Consider the following 23,201-nt stretch of genomic DNA (forward strand, 5'->3'; position numbering starts at 1 on the left):
AAAATATAAGGAACTATCACCCTGGCCAACCTGCCCTCTTATCCCAATCTCTGAAAAACAAAAAACAAAAAAACAACAACCCAGAAACATTAAAATACCAATAATATTAAGATCTGATATTTATCTATTAAAAAAAAAACAACACAACCCTGGAGTGTCTACCGTGTATGATGCATAGAATAGCCACCAGAGTTTCACTTGGAATGCTTAAAGTTTAACTGCATGAGCTCATAATAGCACAATGTCTTATCTGCGGATCTGGCATGTAAGATGAACAGATGTTACAAACTGAGACTTGGAGCCACTACTGTCACAGGCCACCTGCTTTCTGACTAGTGCAACGAACAGGAAATCAACTTATTCTACTATTCAATGCATTTTATTCTACTGTCTAGGTACAATAGGAAATTAGGATTTTGGGTAAAATCTTGAAGAGCACTTAAGTGACTCAGGAGCCAAAGTCCCTTTTTCAAAGTAATTTAGAAGCCTAAATATCACTGAAAGAAATGAGACTTTGAAGATAGAACTTAGGTGATTTTGAAAATTTTACCCATAGCCTAGATTCTTTGCAGACCTTGCTTATTAACCAATGGCAACAACCAATGCAAATGGGAGTAAATGAATGTATTTAACTTACTTCTCTGAGATGAATGGTATATTGTGGAGCACAAATGTTAAAGCTCTACTGTAGTGAATTGTGCCAAGGCCACATCTGACCCAGGAATAATATTTTGGCCTCCACTATCAAAACGGTCTCCATCATCAACGACTGTTACCTTAATGGTCAAATAATTTGCTGTTTCACTTCTTAACTGCTGGCAAGTGTTTGCCTTGTATACAGCAAGTATTTCTTTTACAACTGAAATGTAAAAACCTATTCTGCTAAACATATTCCCATAATTTTATTTTGATGTTATAACCACTTAACAGCAAATTTAGAGCATTAAATACAATTTCAAGCCAATAGAGATTAATTTGAAAAATTCCTACAAAATGAATGATAGCAGAATATTAAATCCAGTACATCAAGCCAACAGTCAGTCGATTCAGTCCACTCCTTACAATGAAAATACATTAATTAATAATTGTGTATTTTATACTGAAAAATGTATGAACTCCAATTCTTTCAAATATTTAAAAGTCTACTACATACCATATGTTACTATACTTGGTTTGCTCTGCTGCTAACAATCTATCTTGAAAGCTTGTTACTAGCTCAGGTGCAATCCATCGAAGAGGAATAAATTTCTTCTTATCTGTCTCAACATAATCCTCCTAGTGATGGCAAAAAGAAAACCACAATAAAAGCTAATCCAAGGTTTATGCTTTCTAGGGGCTTCAAGGTTTGTTTTTTAATTTATCTCCCTGATTTCTCTCATTAAGAGAGGTTTGTAGCCACTTCCTTTCTTCTCAATATTTTCTTTCAGCAGAATGGCAAGTAAATATTCTCTGAAGGTCCTTAAATCTTTCTATAAAATGATTACACATAGAATAAGTGATCTAAGCATCCTTCTCACCATAAAAAATTAAGGTAATTTTCTATGCAGCATAGAGGTCCCTATTGAAAAAGAATATCTTCCACAAGTGTATATCAAAGTTCAATCAATTTATATTAAGAGAACAGTTCTCAACATATTAAAAACATTTAGAAATGGTTTGGTAGCTAAAATACTTGGAAAATCGGTTAAGTAAGAAAATGGATTTCAATTGACATTCCCTTCTCCCTCCACTATCCAATTTGTTGAGTATTATAGTTTGAATTAATATGAAATATTATGAACACTTACATTTCAAACTATTTTAAAAAATTGATCAACAATGTGTTTTACCTTGACTTTAAACTTTAATGCATATCTTCTTTAACAAAATTTTAACTTCTACATCATCCCCTGCATTCTTTTATTTTAGGACTCTTGTAGGGCAGGGCATACAAGCCTGAATGGTAAGTTGAAGTTTAAGAACACAAGAATGGCCATGCTGGGTAAGACATATGGTCCACCTAGCCCATATCGTCTTTCAACAGTTAGTGCCAGATGCTTCAGGAGAAGTGAACAGAACTGAACAATTTATCGAAAGATCCATCCCATCGTCCAGTCCCAGCTTCTGGCAGTCAGAGGTTTAGAGACAGACACCCACAGCATGGGGTTGTATCCCTCACTATCTTGGCTAATAGCCATGGATGGACCTATCCTGTATGAAATTTATCTAATTGTTTTTAGAAACCAGTTATACTTTTGGCCTTCAAAACATCCCTTGGCAACGAGTTCCACAGGTTGACTGCACATTGTGTGAAGAAGTACTTATATTTGTTTTAAACCAGCTGCCTACTAGTTTTATTGGGTGATCCCTGGTTTGTGAGTTAGAAAGGTAGACAACACCTCCCCTGTTCACTTTCTCCACAGCACTCATGATTAAGGCTAAGATTTTGTCACAGATATTTTTAGTAAAAAAAGTCAGAAACAGGTGACGAGCAAAACCAGAAAAATTCATGGAAGCTGTGACTGGTCTGTGACTTTTACTAAAAATATCCGGAACAAAATGGTTATCTGCAGATCCCCACACTGCCTGAAGCGGGGCAGCTGTGCAGGGGCTAGAAGCCACCGGCACCGCATCTGGGGGCTGTGGGTACCCCTGCCACCTGCAGCTCCATGGATCCCCCACTGCTCATGGGGGTAGGGAGCTGTGGGGTGCCCCTGGCTCCCGTGTCAGCTGGGAGCTATGGGGTACCCTCACCACTCAGTTTGGGGACCTGCCACCCCCGGCTGCCTGGGGATTCCTCCGCCACCCACAAGCTGCAGGGAACTCCACTGCAAATGGCGGCTGGGAGCTCTGGGGGCCTCCAGAGGCGGTGGGGTACCCCACAGCTCCTGGCCCCTGCAGGCAACCCTGCAGCTCCCCACCATTGCAATCATGGATTCTGTGACTTCCGCAATCTCCGTGACTAAATCGTAGCCTTACTCATGATTTATAGACCTCCATCATCTCACCCCCTCAATCAGCTCTTTTCCACGCTGAACAATCCCAGTTTTTTACTCTCTCCTCATATGGAAGCTATTCCATACCCCTAACCATTGTTGTTGCTAGTCTCTGCATCTTTTCTAATTTTAATAAGTCTTTTTTTGAGATGGGGTGATCAGAACTACATGTAGTATTCAAAGTGTGGGTGTACCACAGTTTTATATAGTGGTGTTATGACATTTTCTGTCTTATTATCTATTCCTTTTCTAATGGGTCCTAACATTGTTTATTTTACAGCTTATTTGACTAGCACTTCACATTAAGCAAATGTTTTCAGAGAACTATCAATGACGACTCCAAGATCTCTTTCTTGAGTGGTAACAGTCAAGTTAGAACACACCATTGTATATGTATCGTTGGGATTATTTTTTCCAATGTGCATTACTTTCCACTTATCAACACTGAATTTCATCTGTCACTTTGTTGCCAAGTCAGCCAGTTTTGTGAGATCCCTTTGTGACTCTTCACTGGCAGGCAGGCAGGCCTTAAACTACCTTGAGTAATTTAGTATCACCTGCAAACTTTGCCACCTCATTGTTTACCCCTTTGTCCAGATCATTTGAATATGTTGAACAGCCATGGATCTGTACAGGGACCAATGGACTCCGCTATTTACCACTTTCCAGTGTGACAACTGACCATTTATTCCTACCCTTTGTTTCCTATCATTTAACCAGTTACTGATTCATGAGAGGACCTTCCCTCTTATCCCATGACTGCTTACTTTGCTTAAGAGCCTTTTGTGTTGGACCTAGTCAAAAGTTTTCTGAAAGTCCAAGTAAACTATATCCACTGGATCACCCTTGACCCACTCAAAGAATTCTAATAGATTGGTGAGGCATGATTTCCCTATATACAAAAGCCATGTTGACTCTTCCCCAATATATCGTGTTCATCTGTGTGTCTGATAATTCTGTTCTTTACTATAATTTCAAACAATTTACTCGGTACTGAAGTCAGGCCTCTAATTGCAAAGATCATGTCAGGAGCCTTATTTAAAAATTAGTGCTACATTAGCTTTCCTCCAGTTATCTGATACAGAGGCTGATTTAAGCGATAGGTTACATACCACAGTTGTTAGTTCTGCAATTTCATATCAGAGTTCTGAAGGAACTCTTGGGTGAAAACCATTTGGCCCTGGTGACTTATTGCTGTTTAATTTATCACTTTTTTCCAAAGCCTCCTCTACTGACACCTCAATCTGGGACAGTTCCTCAGATTTCTCACCTAAAAAGAATGGTTTAGGGATAGGAAACTTCCTCTGCAGTGAAGACCAATGCAAAGAATTCATTTAGCTTTTCTGCAATTGCCATGTCTTTCCTGAGTGCTCCTTAGTATCTAAGTCACCAAGCAACCCCCACTGATTGTTTGGCAGTCTTCCTGCTTCTTATGTACTTAAATTTTTTTGCTGTTAGTTCATGTGTCTTTTGCTGGTTGCTTTTCACATTCTTTTTTGGCCTGCCTATCTACACATTTACCAGACCTCCAAATTTTTAAAGGATGTGTTTTTGCCTCTAACCACCTGTTTTACGATGCATTTTAGCCATGGTGGCATTTTTTTGGTCCTCTTACTGTTTTTTTTTTCTTTTTAATTGGGCTATACATTTAGTCTGAGTCTCTATTATGGTGTTTTAAATAGTTTTCATGCAGTTTGCAGGCATTTCACTCATGATTGCTCCTTTTAGTTATATTTAACTAGCGTCCTCATTTGTGTGTAGTTCCCCTTGAAGTTAAATGTTTCTTTGATCTTTCCTCCCCTTCTATGATGTTACATTTGATTACATTATGCTCATTATTACCAAGTGGTTCACCTATATTTACCTTTGTACCAGATCCTGTGCTCCACTTAGGATTAAATTAAGAATTGTCTCTCTCCTTGTGGGTTCCAAGACTAACTGCTCTAAGAAGCAGTCATTAATGGTGTCTAGAAATTTTATCTCTGCATCCTGTCCTGTGGTGATACGTACCCCGTCAATATGGGGTTAGCTGAAATCCCCCATTGTTACTAGGTTTTTTGGTTTTGTAGCCTCATCTCCCTGTGCATTTCACAATCACAGTTTAGTCATGTTAAGAACTCTTGATCCACTCGTCAGTTCTCCAATAAGCGATGTTATTGTATTAACATTCAGTTACGTTTTATACATCCTTTACTTATATGAAAACCAACGATCTAATTTGTAAAGTAACTGATCAAAATCATAGCTCCATAAAAGCAGTCATCCCATAAAATACTGGTTTGTAATCTTAATGTGTTTCGTCCAAATATATTTGATACATTTTAATTTTAAGTTGCTCTGAATCTCTTTAAAATTGATTTAGACAAAGAAAACAGATAGACTGACTTACCTTGTATCTACTGAATCCTATTCCATAATCTCCTACTTTTACATTTAAATCAGATGTAAGAAAGCAATTCCTTAAGGCTAAATCACTGGAAAACAAAGAGTACAGTAATGAGAAAAAAAACAAGACAAAAGGATATTCAATACACATTCGAGAGAAAAATCAATAATTTGGAGAATGTAATGAAATTAAATTTAGCATCAGACTACACCAGAGCTTAAAGACCAATTATGATGTTAAATGCACAAAAATCTATAGAAAATGCAATCACAAAAAGTAATTAAGTATATTTATATGCCCTTTTTCAGGACTGTTCTTGTTTACATTTTCAATGCATTTCAGAAGCCACACAAGCCAACAAAAGATCACATTATGTTGCACTGGAACAGTGGAGATCATTTATGCTTCTGTCAGTCATTTTTCTAGAGGTGTAAGTTTAACAACTGATGTACTAAGAAGCTATCCATCTCTCTATATAAAGAGTAAGTATTAATAAATTTATTGGACCAGATATACTTCTATGGTACATGGAGCTAAAAATGACCCCTCCTTATGCCAGCCCACCTCACTATACCTCCCAGAGCATTCACCAAAGGAAAGGCAGATGATGATATCCCCCAGTGAAAGTAATGCTAGTGCCTGCTAAGGACTGCTCCCAGTGGAGGAGGCTGCAGAGGGGATACTCTCAATCAGCACATTCTATAATCTGTCACTGACCAGGCACTAGCCCACTATGTACCTTATACACAGGGGAGGTTGTGGTTGAATTGTGCTGCCACAACCTGAATTTGTCATCATGCCCTGTGCATGAAGTTAAGGTATTAGAAGTCTGAGCAATCCTGAGGTGAATTTATTTTCTTGTTTCTGTAATTTAAAAAGATGAATATTTTGCCATCAATGTTTGTTTGCCATCAAGAAATTTTAAAGCTATTTTAACCCCTGTCCCCCCTACAAAAAAAGTAAAATCTACCAACCACATGGCTACTTTGAAGGTTCCCACTGCTACTGGTTGAAAAAAAAAATCTACTCAATCATAGATGTGGGTCATGTTTATTATCACACAAAGATAGTCATTTCCGAGCATGCTGTTAAACGAAAGCCCTTCACAACATATTTTAGGTATCAGAATTATCTGAACAATTTGAGTGTGACAAATCTAGAGACAAAACACAATACCATTTAAATCTCAGAATATTAGAAAGTGACAGCACACTGTGCCAAACTAAAAATAAATGCCAGGATTTCCAATAATGAATAATCAGTGTGGTTAAATAATCTACCATAATCTAATAGTATGATAACTTTCTATCATGCTGTGCTGAAAATGACCGCACTGCACCTTTAAGCGGGGTGGAGGGGTGGGGGAGGGCAGGGAATTTGGCTGGCGGAATGAAAGGAGCAGTGCTTTAAGGCTGGGGTAGGGGAAGAGAGTCTAACTGCTGCAAAAGGGGCGACATGGACATCCCCTGGAATCTGGATGGGCAGAAGAGTTTAAAAGGGGCAGCCCATGCAGTGAAGCCCCCTTTTACATGGAGCAGGCTAAGGCAGCACCCATGCTCCATCCCCTTTAGGTGCTGAAGTACCAGGTTTGGTCTAGACTTGCTGTGGGCATTGCAGTAGCTGCCTCTTTTTAGAGGGGCTGGGAAGGAATTTTCCCCTTACCACTAGACTGGCCTAGGTGGATTTGGGGTTTTTTTACCCTCCCCACTGCACGTTTGGGAAGGGCTTTGTTGACATGTGGCATGAAAGGAGTTAGGCGATATGTCACAACTCATTATACAAGTGGGACAGATGTTCAGTGCAGGTACTCCATAGGGAAGGTGTACAGTGACTGGAGAAATGGCTTGATAAAGGACTTGTCATAAAAATAAAGGGAAGGGTAACCACCTTTCTATATACAGTGCTATAAAATCCCTCCTGGGCAGAGGCAGAACCCTTTCACCTGTAAAGGGTTAAGGAGCTAAGATTACCTTGCTGGCACCTGACCAAAATGACCAATGAGGAGACAAGATACTTTCAAAGCTGGAGGAGGTGGAGAGGGCAACAAAGGGTCTGTCTGTGTGATGCTTTTGCCGGGAACAGATGAGGAATGCAGCCTTACAACGGTTAGTTAGTAAGTAATCTAGCTAGAAATGCATTAGATTTCCTTTTGTTTAATGGCTGGTAAAATAATCTGTGCTGAATGGAATGTATATTCCTGTTTTTGTGTCTTTTTGTAACTTAAGGTTTTGCCTAGAGGGATTCTCTATGTTTTGAATCTAATTACCCTGTAAGGTATTTACCATCCTGATTTTACAGAGTTGATTCTTTTACCTTTTCTTTAATTAAAATTCTTCTTTTAAGAACCTGATTGATTTTTCATTGTTCTTAAGATCCAAGGATTTGGGTCTGTGTTCACCTGTACAAATTGGTGAGGATTTTTATCAAGCCTTCTCCAGGAAAGGGGGTGTAGGGCTTGGGGGGATATTTTGGGGGAAGACATCTCCAAGTGGGCTCTTTCCCTGTTCTTTGTTTAAGACGCTTCGTGGTGGCAGCATACGGTTCAAGGACAAGGCAAAGTTTGTACCTTGGGGAAGTTTTTAACCTAAGCCTATAAAAATAAGCTTAGGGGGTCTTTCATGCAGGTCCCCACATCTGTATCCTAAAGTTCAGAGTGGGGAAGGAACCTTGACAGGACTTTAAGAGGTGGTGTTGATTAAAGGACTGGAACTGAGGAGAAGGGGCGGTTGGGGCACCTATGATTGGTACAGCAGGGAGCCAACTCCCTTTTCTTATAGCCCACCTTAACCCTTCTGTGAAGAGAGTGGATGGTAAGGTCCCAGCAATGAATTGGCTGGGGCACCTGGATGGAAAAAGAAGTGGGGTGGAGGGCGTCTGGTAGAATCCTCCCCCTCGGGAAAGTTATTGAATGAACATGGTGTTATCCACGCTGCACACTTATCCGCCGGATAGTCCCAGAAATCTAATAGTAAAGTTACGGCCCGATTAAAAACCATATCAAATGTCTCCTGTCCTCCTTTCAGTATAGCCAGACAATAAAAAAGTAATGAACTTTGTTGAGCATTATAAACCAAGTTCAAAATGCAGCAAATTACTACCCCCTTGTGGTCCACTGTAATTATGCATGCTCTTAAAAAAATGCTCACAAAGCTGGTTGTGATAATGTATGTTCAATCATTTTATGCCACTGACAAGAAGCTGTGCATCATATGAGTTCTCAGTTCTTCTACCCTATCTAAAAGAACCCTCTTACTTGACACACCTAGCATTTCATTTCTGCCATGGTTAACAGTTCCTGTCAAAACGGAAGATACAAATAATTTAGGTTTTAGATACTAGATTTAAGCATTTGAAATGGTTTTCAATAGCACAAATCTGTTATACAAATAATAAGGAACTAATCCATGTTCTGCATAATGATTAAGTTGCACTTGAATTCCTGTTAATGTAAATATACTATAAACTGAATTTAAATATCCATAAAAAGGCAATTTATCAAAGCAAAGAGGAAAAATGTAGGAGGTGCACAGGAGTTGTCTCACAAGAAACAAACCCAAAAGCTTAGAGAAACACCAACACTACTCATATCCAGTTTCCATTATAAATTCGTCACAGGTACACACGATCAATAAGGTAGCTATAGCTGCTCCAGCTAATGATAGTAAGTCAGTAGTGGTTATAGAAAAAGACTCCACATAAAAATATTAGAACTTCATTTTTCACCTTTAAGCTGGGGGAACTTGTTCCTCTTTGACAATATCTTTTGCAAATGTCATCACTTGACAGACAACTTGGCAATGCATTTTAAGCATTTATATTTACACCCATAAGACAAGAAATTCCCACCTAATTTCAGGCAACTATAGCTGGAAAAAAAACCTGGAAGAGAATATGAATACAATACAATTCTAGCTGCTTGAATTTACCACTAACAACAAAATCACTGATGCTGGAGCTTTAGCACATACTCTGACAGCATCAGGATAGTGTTGCCAGAAATAAACATTTGCAATGACAGTCTTCCAGGTCCACAGGCAGTTATCTACCAAACTTAGCTACATTTTGAAAAAAAAAATATATTGTTCATTTAATAATTGCAAAACCATTGTTTCTTGCATTACAGCACCATCACTCATATTGTCAGTTAAGACTGGTGGTACTATTATAAATCATTATTCAAAACTGTTAGATTCAGATTAAAATAAAAGCTTTCGACTTGTCAGGGAATCTTAGAGGATGTAACAGCCATCACCTACTCATCCTCAGTTGAGGACTCAAGTTTTTATATTCCATCCCCTGCTCTAAAACAAAACCTTTCTTATCCACTACTTTCCTTGGCTTAGGGAAGGGATGCATTTTGGAGCTCATCAATACTATCCCTAACCTGCTGGAGGAACTGTAGCAGTGATATGGTACTCCCAGTTCCAAGGACAGAAATACTGAGCCCAGAAGTCATATGTAATTCTCCTGCAACTTCATACAGTGGGTCAAGTCAGTTGCCCCCATTGCTGAAGCATCTAAGACACATCACCATCAAATTGGGATGAGATGCATGCCTTTGCTTCAATCTTCCGAACAGATACTCAACACACTAGTAACAACAAGCAGCAATGAACACAAGCTAGAACTGAGAAAGAACAGGTTAAGTATAGATAAAGTTATATGTATTCAAGTCAGCAGGGCATGATGAAAGTCATCCTAGGATAGTGAATGCACTAGCGGAAGCAATCTCAGAACTGCTAGCAAGAACTCATGGAGGATAGGTGAAGGTCCCAGCATACTGGAGAAAGGCAAACATAGTACCTATCTTTAAAAAGGGGAACAAGGAGGACTGAAGGAATTAGAGTCCAGTCAGCCTAATTTTGATACCTGGAAAGATATTGGAACATACCATTAAACAATCAATTTGTATGCACGTAGGGTATAATAGGGTTATAAGGAATAGCCAGCATGGATTTGTAAAGAATAAATCATGCCAAACCAACCTATTTCCTTCTTTGACAGGGTTACTGGGTTAATGGAGAGTGGAAGCTGTGAGGTGATATATCTTGATTTTAGTAAGACTTTTGTCAGTCCTGCAGGAGATTCTTATAAGCAAACTAATAAAATATGGTCTAGATGAAATTGGTTGGTGATGGTCTACAAGGTGAGTGTACCAGTGGTTGAAAGACCATATTGAACAGTTAACAGTTCACTGTCAAACTGGGAAGACATTTCTAGTGGGGTCCCGCAGGGGTCTGTCATTATTCAATGTTTTCATTAATGACTTAGATAATGGATAATATTTGTGGATGACACTAAGCTGGGAAAAGTCACAAGCTCTTTGGAGAGCAGGATTAGAATTCAAAACACCATGACAAATTGGAAAATTAGTCTGAAATCAATAAGATGAAATTCAGTAAAGACAAGTGCAAAGTACTACACTTAGGAAGGCAAAGATCAAATGCATAAAATACAAAATGGGGAATAACTAACTAGACACTAGCATTGCTGAAAAGAATCTGGGGGTTATAATGGATCATAAATTGAATATGAGCTAAGAAGATGCAGTTGTGAAAAAAACTAATATTCTGGGGTGTTTTAACCCGAGTGTCATATGTAAGACATGGGACATAATTATTCCCTTTACTCAGCTGGAGTAGTGTGTTCAATTCTGGGCACCACACTTCAGGAAAGATACGCACAAATTAGAGGGTGCAGAAGAGAGCAACAAAAACGATAAAAGGTTTAGAAAACCTGACCTATGCAGAAAAGTTAAACGAGGCATGCTTAGTCTTGAGGAAAGAAGACTGAGGAGGCATCTGACAACAGTCTTTAAATATGTTAAGGATCGTGAATAATTGTTTTCCACGGCTATTGAAGGTAGGACAAGAAATGATCTGCTCAAACTGCAAAAAGGGAGATTTAAGTTCGCTTATAATTAGGAAGTTTTCCCTAATAACTTAGTTAAATAGGTTGCCAAGGGAGACTGTGGAATCCCTGCCCATGGGCGTCTTTAAGAACAGGTTAGCCATAGTGCAGGGGGGATGGGATATATGAGGTCTTGAGCTCCCTTCCAGCCCTACATTTCCAAGTCTTTATAATATAATGCATCATATTATCTGTCTCAAGCTAACTAGTTGCATTGTTGCAGTATAAGGATTGTGGCATTGGGCAATATCCCTGTAAGGTTTTCTCCGACTGCAGTAACCCAAAATTCTAATTCTCTACTGTCTTTGCCTATCAAGGCACTTGCCAACATAATTCTACTCTTATATTTTCTCCTTTTTTAGTGTTTTTGCACTATCTGAGAAAGAGTACACCCCTTTAAAACTGGTGCATGGTGGGAAACACTTCCAAGATATGGAACTGTTACCAGAGGACTCTCAGGCTACCTCTATACCGTGAGCTAGGGGTGTACTTGTGTACACAAACTTGTGCTAGCTCTCAGCCAGCTAACTCAAGTATAAATAATAGCATAGTCCCAGTAGCACAGGAAGCGGCAGCAGAAGCCTGGCTGAGCTATGTCAAGTACATACCTACCACTTTCAAATATGTTTGTGTGTCATGATTCAGCTGTGACTCTGCTGCCACCACCCAGGCTATTTATACTTGTGCTAGCTTGACGAGCACTAGAGTGAGTATGTGAAAACAAGCTGGGGAAACAACACTTCTAGCATATAGTTAGACACAGCCTCAGTCTGACAGAAGCTGCGACAGAGGAAGTATTTAGAAGTGAAGGAACCTAGCTGGAAGAACCAAACTCTGTTAAATACAGTCTGATTAGCTTCTGACATTCTCCTCTCACTGCGTTTTATAGCGTTTGCTTTATTATAAAATTGGTTTGAGTATTTTGCAAGCATCTTGAGGCCATGCATCATATATGAAAAGCTCCAGAATCCCAATGAGCATATTTCATCTCCACACAGCAGTCCAGCCACTACAGCTCCAATGGCAAAAGGCAACCCAGAGAAAATTAGTCCTATTAGCATTGCTACTGATCACTATAGAAAAATCTTCAACAGCTAGTCCTTTATCCAGAGCTAGTAGGAAGTCTTGGAGTGGCAACAGAGTATTTCATTCAATAAATAATTTGGAATACCACCATTTTATTCCTGGCCCTACTTCATACATCATACCTTTGAAATGGTCATCATAACTTTTCCCACCAGAAAGATTATGTAAGAAAACTAGGAAAGTTGGACTAAGGTCTTTCTTTTGCACTGAGACATGCAGTTATGTTGCAAGAATACTTCATAACTAGGGCTACAGTCTGAAAACGAGAATCCCACTGATACTATGGATCTTTTTGGGAACCAACAGAATAAGTGCAGCTGGGAAAAGGAAAAATATCTCAGACTGAATACCTTACTAGATAAACTACTGTTAACATCAATGGCTTGCAGTAACTAATGCAAAAAAAAAAAAAACAAAAAAAACCCACCAAAACACACTCTGGACCATCCTGTACCTAGGTTAAGAACAGGTCAAGTGACAGATCTCCAGATGATGCAAATCTGTTAAAAGACCTATCAGCTGAATTACCATTCATCTGGGAGGACCATTTGTCTCAGTCAACTGGCTGTCTTGTTGAGATTGTGCAAGGTGGAGATTTGAATAGATAAGAGATGGTGGTGATGGCCAGCTTAACATCATTTAAGTTCTTGATTTCTGTCTTTGCTTGTTCAGACAAGAAGTCTAAGCACAATGCCCACCTTCCACTTAGTTTCTACATTAGTCCTACTAGGACAGGATGCTATTTATTAAATACAGGGCAAGTGTTTGGTTTAACCTAAGTTACTAGGCCTTCACAGGATACATCCTGACCTAAGCCTTACACTACTTATGACTGGCAGTGCATTGTCACTACCTCTGATCCTAGTCATCTTTTCCTATGTTTCTATTACTATCCCAGCTGGTTACTGAACTGGATCCAGAAGATGGTAAGAAATTGGGAGAGCACTAAACATGGTGTTTTTCTTCACTTAATAGTGAAGAATCAAATTGGTCAAGGTTCTTATGACCTTGAAGCAACTGCAATAACCTTGACCAAAGTTATCCAAACAAAATCCATGAACATATGCATATTCTTCTCACAACTACCAGGACTACAGTGCAAACCCTGGGAGCAAACATCAGAATAAATGGAAATTCCTATTATTAGAAGTATTCCAGTCTTGGAACCAACCAAAAAAAATCTGGTATTTTGCTGCATATTACACATCTTCAAAATATTCTGGTGCCAAGTTATTTCCCCATATCCTCTAAACTGAAGCAATCGTGGCCCTTAATTTTTTTAAGTTCTTGCAAGCAAAGAATACTGTGAGTCAGCTCAAGCTGAGGATCAGTAACACCTCCCGGAAAGGTTTTGGGAACATTATACTTTGTGGATCTACCACTGCTACTACCAAACTAAAATAAAGTATTATTAACATGCAAATACTAAAAATTCATTGTGTGCTCTCCCCCCATCCCAGTCATGAAAATCCACAGTTTAAGCACTACTTGGGATGCTGAAGAGACTGGACCAAAAACTCTGTTAAAGTATCCAAATATATACATGCCTTTGGCACCTGATTACCTTATCTGAGAAATGGATGCCTTGTGTTCTGTTTTTAACACTTAGTAATCACAGTCTGTGGTTAGAGCTCAAGAAGCATGCCACATCTTTTTTGGGAAAGAGGAGCAAGGATTTTGTTTTGGTACTTTTAGGGTCTTTTGCTCTCTCAAACACCCAGAAACATAACATACTCATGTATGTGCAAAAGGCATCCTCAAGACATACGCCACCTCTGGAGAACAAGGCATAGTACTTTCTTAGATCACAAACAAAAATAAATTTGGTGATTTCAGTTCTGTCTTTAGCGAACATTTACACATATAGAATCACCACATATTTTGCACATTGGCAGTCTAATTAAAAAGAACACAGGACAGGAATAGCAAGGGAATTTCAGGTCAGGACTGAGATGTACTGGTTAAGCTTTGTGGGGAACTTGCCCAGCACATGCCTGAACTCTGCCCGAACTATTAGCCTATCTTCAAGAGCACCAATTCAAATGTTACATCACTCCACCTAAACCAAACGTCTTGTCATAGTCTTATCCACAGACCTACTGCCATTAATAAAGAGGTTCTCTACAAATGTTAACAAAAATGAATTAGATGTATTTTTATATGCTCAAAATTCCAATTAGTAAAAGGAGGAGACACTGAGCACAAATTAAACCACACCCCCTTTCATATTTAATATTCCCTTCCTTAGTCTCCCTCCTGAAGTCACTCCAGTTGGCCCTCAGTAATTCCTGTTCAACCAGTTTAATAGTCTCCTCATATCCAAAAACGTCAACAGCAAGGTAATTCCCATTCCATATCTTCACATCAAAGCAATAGCTAACACAGGGCTGCCTTTCAGACAACCAGCTTGTTTACAGTTTTCTTTCCATTGGCAAAAGATTACACCATAGTTAACACTTTCAAGTAGATTTGGTATCTAGTGCTCTGTTCTGAAGCCAAGAGATGTTAGATATACAGATAGCTGGGAAAAAGAAAGTCTGTTCATAAATTGATATATCTGCCTGGGTGATAAGAGTAACATTCTGTATTGGTAAAACTAATGAACATGTGTACACGAAGCAGTTTAAATAAAGATAATCAGTATGGGCCTGTAAATTAAATACAAAGTTTAAATTATTTTAAAAATTGTCATCTATTATTTACTTTAAGTATTTTATTATTATTATTTCCAGGCGCACTCACTATGTGTTTAACACTTAAAGTAAAAAAGATGACCTCTAACCCGAGGAGATCAAAGAGCAATAGAAACAAAAAGGGTTAAAATGAAAAGAAATCCCATTATTTCAAATGTTTCATTAGACAATGTATTTCAATGTAAGCAAAAACAGACACACACATGCCAGGTACAATGTATAATATAAAACTGACAGACTTCCTGTAGGTCATAAGATAGGAATGGGAAAGTACTTAAGTCAAACCTGACATTTTACAGACTGTGTACTTCCATAAACCAAGTCAGCAGTTGGCATGCAACTATGTAATATCGTTGGTAGTATGAATGAACTTACAAATTATCTATGCCTCACTAATTCTGACACACAGGTACAGACTAGGGGGGAAAAATCAACTATCAAATGACCGCTAACTTAAAATGCATATTCATCCTATTCCTTGTAACAGTTGTGACACCCGCCCATTTATTTGAGTTGTGTAATTCAATAACCCCTACTTTTCTCAGCATGTAGAAAAGATCAGATAAACAGAGTAACAGATTTACATTCACGGCCATCTTTACATTTAGGTTTACTTTACTCACCGAGAGAAAAAGTGGTTTCTGTTCTCTCGGTTTGTCTTTATTTTAAGATGCATGTTTGAGCTACATATGCTATTTATAATACTGCAAATACACCAATGGAAGCACTTCAAATTCAGGGTTGAATTGGTCCAGTGGCATTTAAGCAACATGTTGCATGGGAAATCTTCAATTTAAGGAACAGAAAGTCCCAGGCTTCTGGCCAATGAAGGTCGGGAATGGCATGTTATGTTAGAACTACAGCTACAGAATCGTAGACAGGACTCAAAGACTGCCACATTTGCTATTTCAGAATGTACGAACAACACACACAGGAGCAAGTCTCTCCTCAGTTAATCTAGTTTCTTAAGATGTTCCCTTGCATTTAGTATCATCAAACATGGATGAGGGTTTTTTCAGTTTGACATCTCCACTGTTCCACTTTCAAACACTATTCCCTGCACTAGGTGCAGTTCAGCCAGCAAGGAAAGGAAAAATTCTTTATTCCTTTTTCCAAGATTTAAAAAAAATCAGAATAGATCACTTTCAGATTACTTCATATAATCTTTTGAAACTCTAGCTATTCAACTCTGGTAACTAAGTAAAAATATAATTCGAAGAAAATGTTATAGAAGTCTGTTATAAATTAAGCGGAATTGCATGTGCTTAAACTGAAGCTGAATTTGGCTCAAAACCAATTAACCTCAGCTCCTCACCCTACAAACAAAAAATGGCAAAAATAATTGGATCTAATGCAAACCTTTCTCCTTGTAATGCAATCTTAACCAGTTTACTCCATTTTAGTAATGAAACTGATTAATGGTTGCGTTCAAGTTAAAGCTCCAAGTTATAAGAGCTTTCATAACAAAGTATACAGCTTTATAGCTAAGTCTTGCACTTAATTGGAGATTTTTAAAAAGTGATAGCTATTTTTGAAATGATATGAAAGCAGTTACCTTGCAGTTACTTCCATTTATTCTCTAGTTGGGCCATGCTGTTTTGGGACATATATATTTTCTACTGTACTATATAAACTGTCATTTTTAGGGTTAAGATTTCAGTAAGAAAGTTTGACAAAAATTTGACAGTATGCAATGTCTCGAATCATGAGATTTAATGAGCTTCATTGACAACACTATTTATATAGATGCTAAGTCTTGGGGGAATTCATTAAGACAAAATGATTCTGAAATTCTTGCTCAGGACAGTCAACTTAAGCAGTTGTTGACCCTTAAAGTGGACACACAGATCATCTGAGAACACAACCATTATGCTCATATTTCCCTCATAAAACACAGCAATGCACCCGAGCTCAACCAAACTCAAACTCAATTCTTTTGAGCACAACTAGCTCTTCCACATGGTAGCAGAGATGTCTACTTCACCCCTTTGCTGGCTGCTTGCATTCAGGGCCGGCTCTAGGTTTTTTGCTGCCCCAAGCAAAACATTTTTTGGCCGCCCTCCCCACTTTTGGGGAGGAAGCGGGGCTTTTACACGTTTGCACTTTGCAATATTTTGAGGGGGGGGGGGGACTGACTGTTTAAAATTTAAAAAAATGAAAACAGAGAATTTGTAGTTAGTGAAATAAAACTATTTCCTACTAGTGTACTCATTTTAACAAAATCACAATTACAAACAATTTGGGTTCAACTATACACTGTAATGAAAAACGTTAGTGTCTTCCAATGCGCCCAGTTTCTCATAAATTAAAAAAAATTATATGAACTGAATTTTTCTGGTTTTTATACTTGCATAGTCTTTTAATAATTCAGTGAAATCTATATTTTTTGCAATGGTACTTTAAATTGAAATTAATGCGAGTCCCGAAACTATTTTGAGACATGGTGGACCTCAAATAATTTTTTAGTAATTTCAGTTTTGAGGAACTGCGCTCACCAGAAGCCACTGATACTGGTAATGTTAAAAGAATCCATAATTCTATAGCTTTAACGTTTGGAGTGAGATGCTTGGGGCTGTACATCCTGCCCGTGGGCCCCCAGCCCGATCTCAGACCCGGCCCCACCACCACAGAGGAGACAGTAACCGATAGAGCGGCTGGGGGGCAGGTCAGCCGCGGGGAGGGGGGTGGACCAGGGGTGCCCACCCAGCTCTAAGCCGCCCAGGGCAGTGGGTCCCTTACTGGCCACAGGTCCTGCCCCGATCCCGGGCTCTGCTCGGCTCCGGCTCCTCCGCCACTTGTGACACATGTGGCAGAGGTGGACGGGGGGAGGAGCCACATCGTCCCGCTCCAGGTATAGGATTTAAATACTATAATTTAGTTACCAACTCCATGAATACAAATAACCCTTCTTAATGAAGAAAAATATCATCTAACTGATTCAGAATCATATCTTAAAATTTCTTACTTTGATACATATTGCTTTTATTTCAATCATGACACAAAGAAAAGTCTGCATGAGTTTTAGAGTGCAGCATAACAAAACAAACATTCTTATTTATTTGGAAAGCATACCTATGCACAAAATTATGTTTATGCATTATGGCAAGTCCAGCAGCGATCTCACACGCCATTCTCTGTAGCAGCATTATTTGTGAATCTCCATTAATATGCTCCTGCTCATTGCAGAGATAAGTTTTTAGGTCACCCTGTAAAAAAAATAGATGGAAATTCTTATCAACTATCTAGTACACTGCTTGCACCCAGATACTTAATGAAGAAGCAACAAGACATATTACTTGGTCCTCATCAGTGAACAAGGTTATTAGTATTTAAACATAAGTTTGTTCTTAATAAAGAGTCTCCTCATCAAGTTTCAAGTCTCTACAGGTATTCTTACAGAAGGCATGTAAGGCATATGGTACTTTTCTTTTAAGGGTATTTCATTTCAAGTCATTCAGTAGTTAACACTCTAGATCACTTTTTCATATGTATACAATGAACAGCAATAATACTTAAAATGAAAAATATGGCTTGATGGCCTTGTGCTACCACAAAGAGATTGGTGTGAAGCCATCTAAAGACAATATTCTGCAAACCAGCAGAGCTGACCTTGAAGTGGGGAAAGACAAGCGGTCCCCAATTGGCCAGTTCTTTCAATGTCAATTGCATGCCTTATTTGCCACATTCCTAGTGAGAATTCAGGCATCACAGGAGGGCAGCATGTGGATGGAACTTAAGTGATATGGTGAATAAATGATACACAGGTGAATGTGCCCATCGGAGGGCTCAATCTGGTTTGATTTATGAGTTTGGATCAGATGTAACAAAGGAAATCATATAAAAATGGTAGAGTCCTTGCCATAAACTCTGCTAGAAAGAGAGTCGTTTTGCAATTGAGAAAAGAGTTTACAATAATTAATGTGTGTTCCTAAACATTCAAACAAAATTAACCAGTTTATCAAAAGTGTCCAGAAGCAAGAATACAGTAATTGTATCCAGTAATAAAGGTGAAAGTCTAAATCTCTCCAAAATGCCACTATAGCTCTTACGTTTGGATTTAGAGAGTTATCAGCACCAGGCTTTGCAGTGCTATAGAGTCTTTGGTATACCACAATAAGATTCAATTCAACAAACAGGTAAAAAGCACAGAGTAATTCATTTCAGGTGGGGCTGGCAGCACCACCTACTAAGCCTGCCTAATTCTTCCCATTACAAGATCCCGTTGCAGTTATTTATAACTTTGCCAGACTAACCACTTGAGCTGAAATTTTAGATGCCCAGGTGTCTGCCTCACGCTGAAGTTTTCCAAATAATTTCAGCCAAAATGGTTCACGTGTTCCCAAGAAGGAGGCTAAGGTAGAAGTATGTTTGTCCATCTTAAATTCTGGGGACCTTTTTTAAAAACAGCTCTGTACCATATGCTTCGGAGCAGTGACTTGAAATTTGGCAGTAGCTTGTGTGTCAGGTATGTGACTTTGCCACCCATGTGAAAAAGTGCCTAAAAATTTGGTCAAGTTACAAGTCTTTGAAAAATTGCAATTCACATGTGATAAGTAGAGACTTCTTTGATTTTAGCAGCTAAAATCTCCAAAGCACTTCAAAAAACCAAACTAACAAATTCCGAAGACTGTTAGGTAGGGTTCCATGGGAACAAAATCTGAGGGAAAAAGGAGTTCAGGAGAGCCGGCAGATTCTCAAAGTGACAATATATAAGGCACAACAGCAAACTATAGAAAACATGATCTATGAGGAAAGGTTAAAAAACTGAGTAGGTTTTATCTTGGAAAAAAAGAGGACTGCAGGGAGAACCAGATAATAGTCATCAGATGTGTTAAGGACTGTGATCCGTTGTTCTCTATGTTCACTCAAGGTAGGATAAGAAGTAAATGGCTTAAATTGCAGCAAGGGAGATTTAGGGAAGAGATTAGGAAAAATTTTTTAACTATATGCAAAGTTAAGTATTGTCATAGGTTACCAAGAATTTAAAAAGAGATTAGACAAACTCCTGCCACAGACGGTCTTAAGTATACTCAGCCTTGCCTTAACATGGAGGTGTGTGGACTAGATGACCTCTCCAGGTCCCTTCCAGCCCTATACTTCTATAAGATTCCATTTACGCTGAGCATACTGGAGCCTCTCTCAGCTTCTAGCATTGACCAGACTCCACATGCACTATTACATAATGACTGAGCATGCTACAGGAGCAAACTAGAGCTCTGCTGGGGACTAATTTTTAAGCCCAGCCCAGACCCAAGCCCACGACTCAATTCTTCCCCATGAACCTAAGTCAGTGCTATTGTCACCTCCTGCCCATGCGGTTGTCCCCATGGCGGCTGCGTGCCCTGTTCCTCCCATCCACCATCCCCTGCTGCGCTGCGTGTACTGCAGAGAAAGAGGTGCTGAGACTCCTCGGCACACTCCCTCTGCAGTGCACACAACATAGCAAGATGTCAGCAGCCAGCAGGACATGCACCATCATCACACCGACCAGATTGGGTCCAGTTGTTTTCTCACCTGACCCAACCTGGACCCAACACTTGCAATCCGATTTGGGTTGGGTTGCAGGACTCTAGAACCAAGCAGGGGTCTTTCCCTATAACGGCCACTCTGGGATGGGCACTGCTTCTCTTTTGCTCTCAATGACTCTCCCCGGCTGGACCCCAGTCAGCATGGAGGACAAACCAGCCTGATTTCAATACAGAGGGAACAAAAAAATAGACCAGGGAGTATACTGAGACAAGGAGCCTCCTAAGACAGACTAGGAGCTGCAGAGGAAGGGAGATGGGATGGGACATGGAAGGGTGGGCAAGGAGCCTGCTGGGAAGGGGGAATGCAGATTGGATGAAGAGCTGGTGTAAAAGGGAAACTGTCCTTCACAGAAGTATATAATACTAACCCAACCATAGTTCTATAATCCACTGAGCCAATATCACCTACATTTTAAGGTGACCATTTGAAGTTTCATTTCTAGCACAAAAATACATTTATCTTGTTTATAAAGATATGAAGTTGCAACTTCAACACTAAGCTGCACTACAATTGTTATTAAATCCAAATACTTGTCTGGTATTTATCATTTTAGGACTAATCACAAACGTATCTTCCAGGAAAAGAGACAGTAAACAAAACTAAGCCCTTCTCAGCTGCTGATCTTTAAAGACTGTGCCTGATCAAGTTTCATCTTTCAAAACACTGGTACTTGCAGTCCTCTAAACTTCATATATATCAACCTGGTTTGTTTCCAAAAAATGAAAGTCAGTGCAAATGATCTCTATAAACTCTTGATTAGAGATTTATGCAAAGCAAAGCAAAGGTCTCAGCATCAGCTAACATTGTCAACAGGCAAGTGATAATACAAAGATACATAAAAAACAATACCAAGCCAAACAATACCTTATCAACTCAAAACATTTTAGTGATTCATACGGGTTTGGGCAAACAACACTAATGACTTAGTATTAAAAGGTTTCAGAGTAGCAGCCATGTTAGTTTGTATTCAAAAAAGAAAAGGAGTACTTGTGGCACCTTAGAGACTAACCAATTTATTTGAGCATAACCTTTCGTGAGCTACAGCTCGCTTCATTGGGCATCCATCAACAGTTAATTTCCAGGGAAGTGGTATTCATACACTGACAGAAAAAAAAACCTTCTGTCAGTGTAGACTGCATCTACAATATGGGGCTATGCCAACATAGATATGCTGACATAACTATGTTACGATAGTCTTTTATAGGCATATCCTAGAACAATGCTGGGTGTGCACACTGCTCCAGTCCTGCAGAAGGTAAGATACTCCTACATAATGACTCATTTGGAACACAGCCAGGAATGCAGCATAGACTTATATTCATACTTCTGCTGAAAGGTCACTAGAATTAGTTTACTCAAAGATCTTAACTGGTTATATGTTATATGAATGCACAAGTTAAGGAAAGTAGCACATAAAATCGTAGGACCTCGAGAGGTCATCTAGTCTAGTCCGCAGCACTCATGGCAGGACTATCCCTAACACGTGTTTGACTAACCTGCTCTTAAAAAATCTCCCAAAGATGGAGATTCCACAACCTCCCTTGGCAATTTATTCCATGCTTAACCCACCCTGAGAGTTAGAAAGTTTTTCCTAATGTCCAACCTAAACCACCTTCCTGGCTGCAGTTTTAGCCCATTGCTTCTTGTCCTATCTTCAGAGGTTAACGAGAACAATTTTTCTCCCTCCTTGTAACAACCTTTTATGTACTTGAAAACTGTTATGTCCCCTCTCAGTCTTCTCTTCCCCAGACTAAACAAACTCAAATTTTTTCAATCATCTCTCATAGGTCAGGTTTTCTAGACCTTTAATCGTTTTTGTTGCTCTTCTCTGAACTTCCTCCAATTTGTCCACATCTTGCCTGAAATGCTGCGCCCAGAACTGAACACAATACTCCAGTACAGGCCTAACCAGCACAGAGTACAGCAGAAGAATTACTTCTCGTGTCTTGCTTACAATACTCTGGCTAATACATCCCAGAATGTTTGCTTTTTTTGCAACAGTGTTATACTGTTCACTCATATTTAGCTTGTGATCCACTATGACCCCCAGATCCCTTTGTACAGTACTCCTTCCTAGGCATTCATGCATGGTCTCATGAACATACAGGTTATGAAAGAGATTACTAACATGTTATTTTCATCTAATACTGCACGACAAATGATGTGGCAATGGAGAACTTACTAAATAAGTAAAAAAATAAGCAGCTGCCATCCCTGTTTAAAACACATTACTTTAAATAATCTGGACATCAAAATTATGTCTACAGTACAAGTTGCTATTCTATCCACATTTGCTTTTACAATAAGTTTAGTATAAATCCTTTGTTTTAAATCAGTATAACTACTTACAATTAAAGCAATCTGTAGCTTTTCTATTATGGGTACATTGGGTCCTTCATTATAATCTCTTCTTCTGCCCTGTTTTCAATTGCTAATTTCATAAAGTTTGAAATATTTGATATTTTCATCATGCTATAGAATTAGTCTTTTAGAACAGTTAAATGTATGATTAGACAATTGTTTTAATTTGATATAAAGAAAAGGAGTACTTGTGGCACCTTAGAGACTAACAAATTTGAGCATAAGCTTTCGTGAGCTACAGCATCCGATGAAGTAAGCTGT

The 23,201-nt window shown here is 38.9% G+C and overlaps 1 protein-coding gene across 2 annotated transcripts in view; it reads right to left on the minus strand.

Annotated features, from left to right (window-relative positions):
- The window catches only part of LMTK2 (lemur tyrosine kinase 2), a 95,852-nt gene that overhangs the window by 13,420 nt on the left and 59,231 nt on the right, over positions 1 to 23,201 (minus strand). For both annotated transcript variants that reach the window (XM_048868257.2, XM_048868256.2), the window contains exons 7-9: positions 18,123 to 18,256; positions 5,365 to 5,449; positions 1,154 to 1,275 (exon numbers count right to left, since the gene is read on the minus strand). In XM_048868257.2, coding sequence (XP_048724214.1) covers positions 1,154 to 1,275; positions 5,365 to 5,449; positions 18,123 to 18,256 — 341 coding nt within the window. The remainder of the gene's footprint in view (positions 1 to 1,153; positions 1,276 to 5,364; positions 5,450 to 18,122; positions 18,257 to 23,201) is intronic.

This window comes from Caretta caretta, chromosome 10 (genome assembly GCF_965140235.1).
Source record: "Caretta caretta isolate rCarCar2 chromosome 10, rCarCar1.hap1, whole genome shotgun sequence".
NCBI classification, from domain to species: Eukaryota; Metazoa; Chordata; order Testudines; family Cheloniidae; genus Caretta; species Caretta caretta.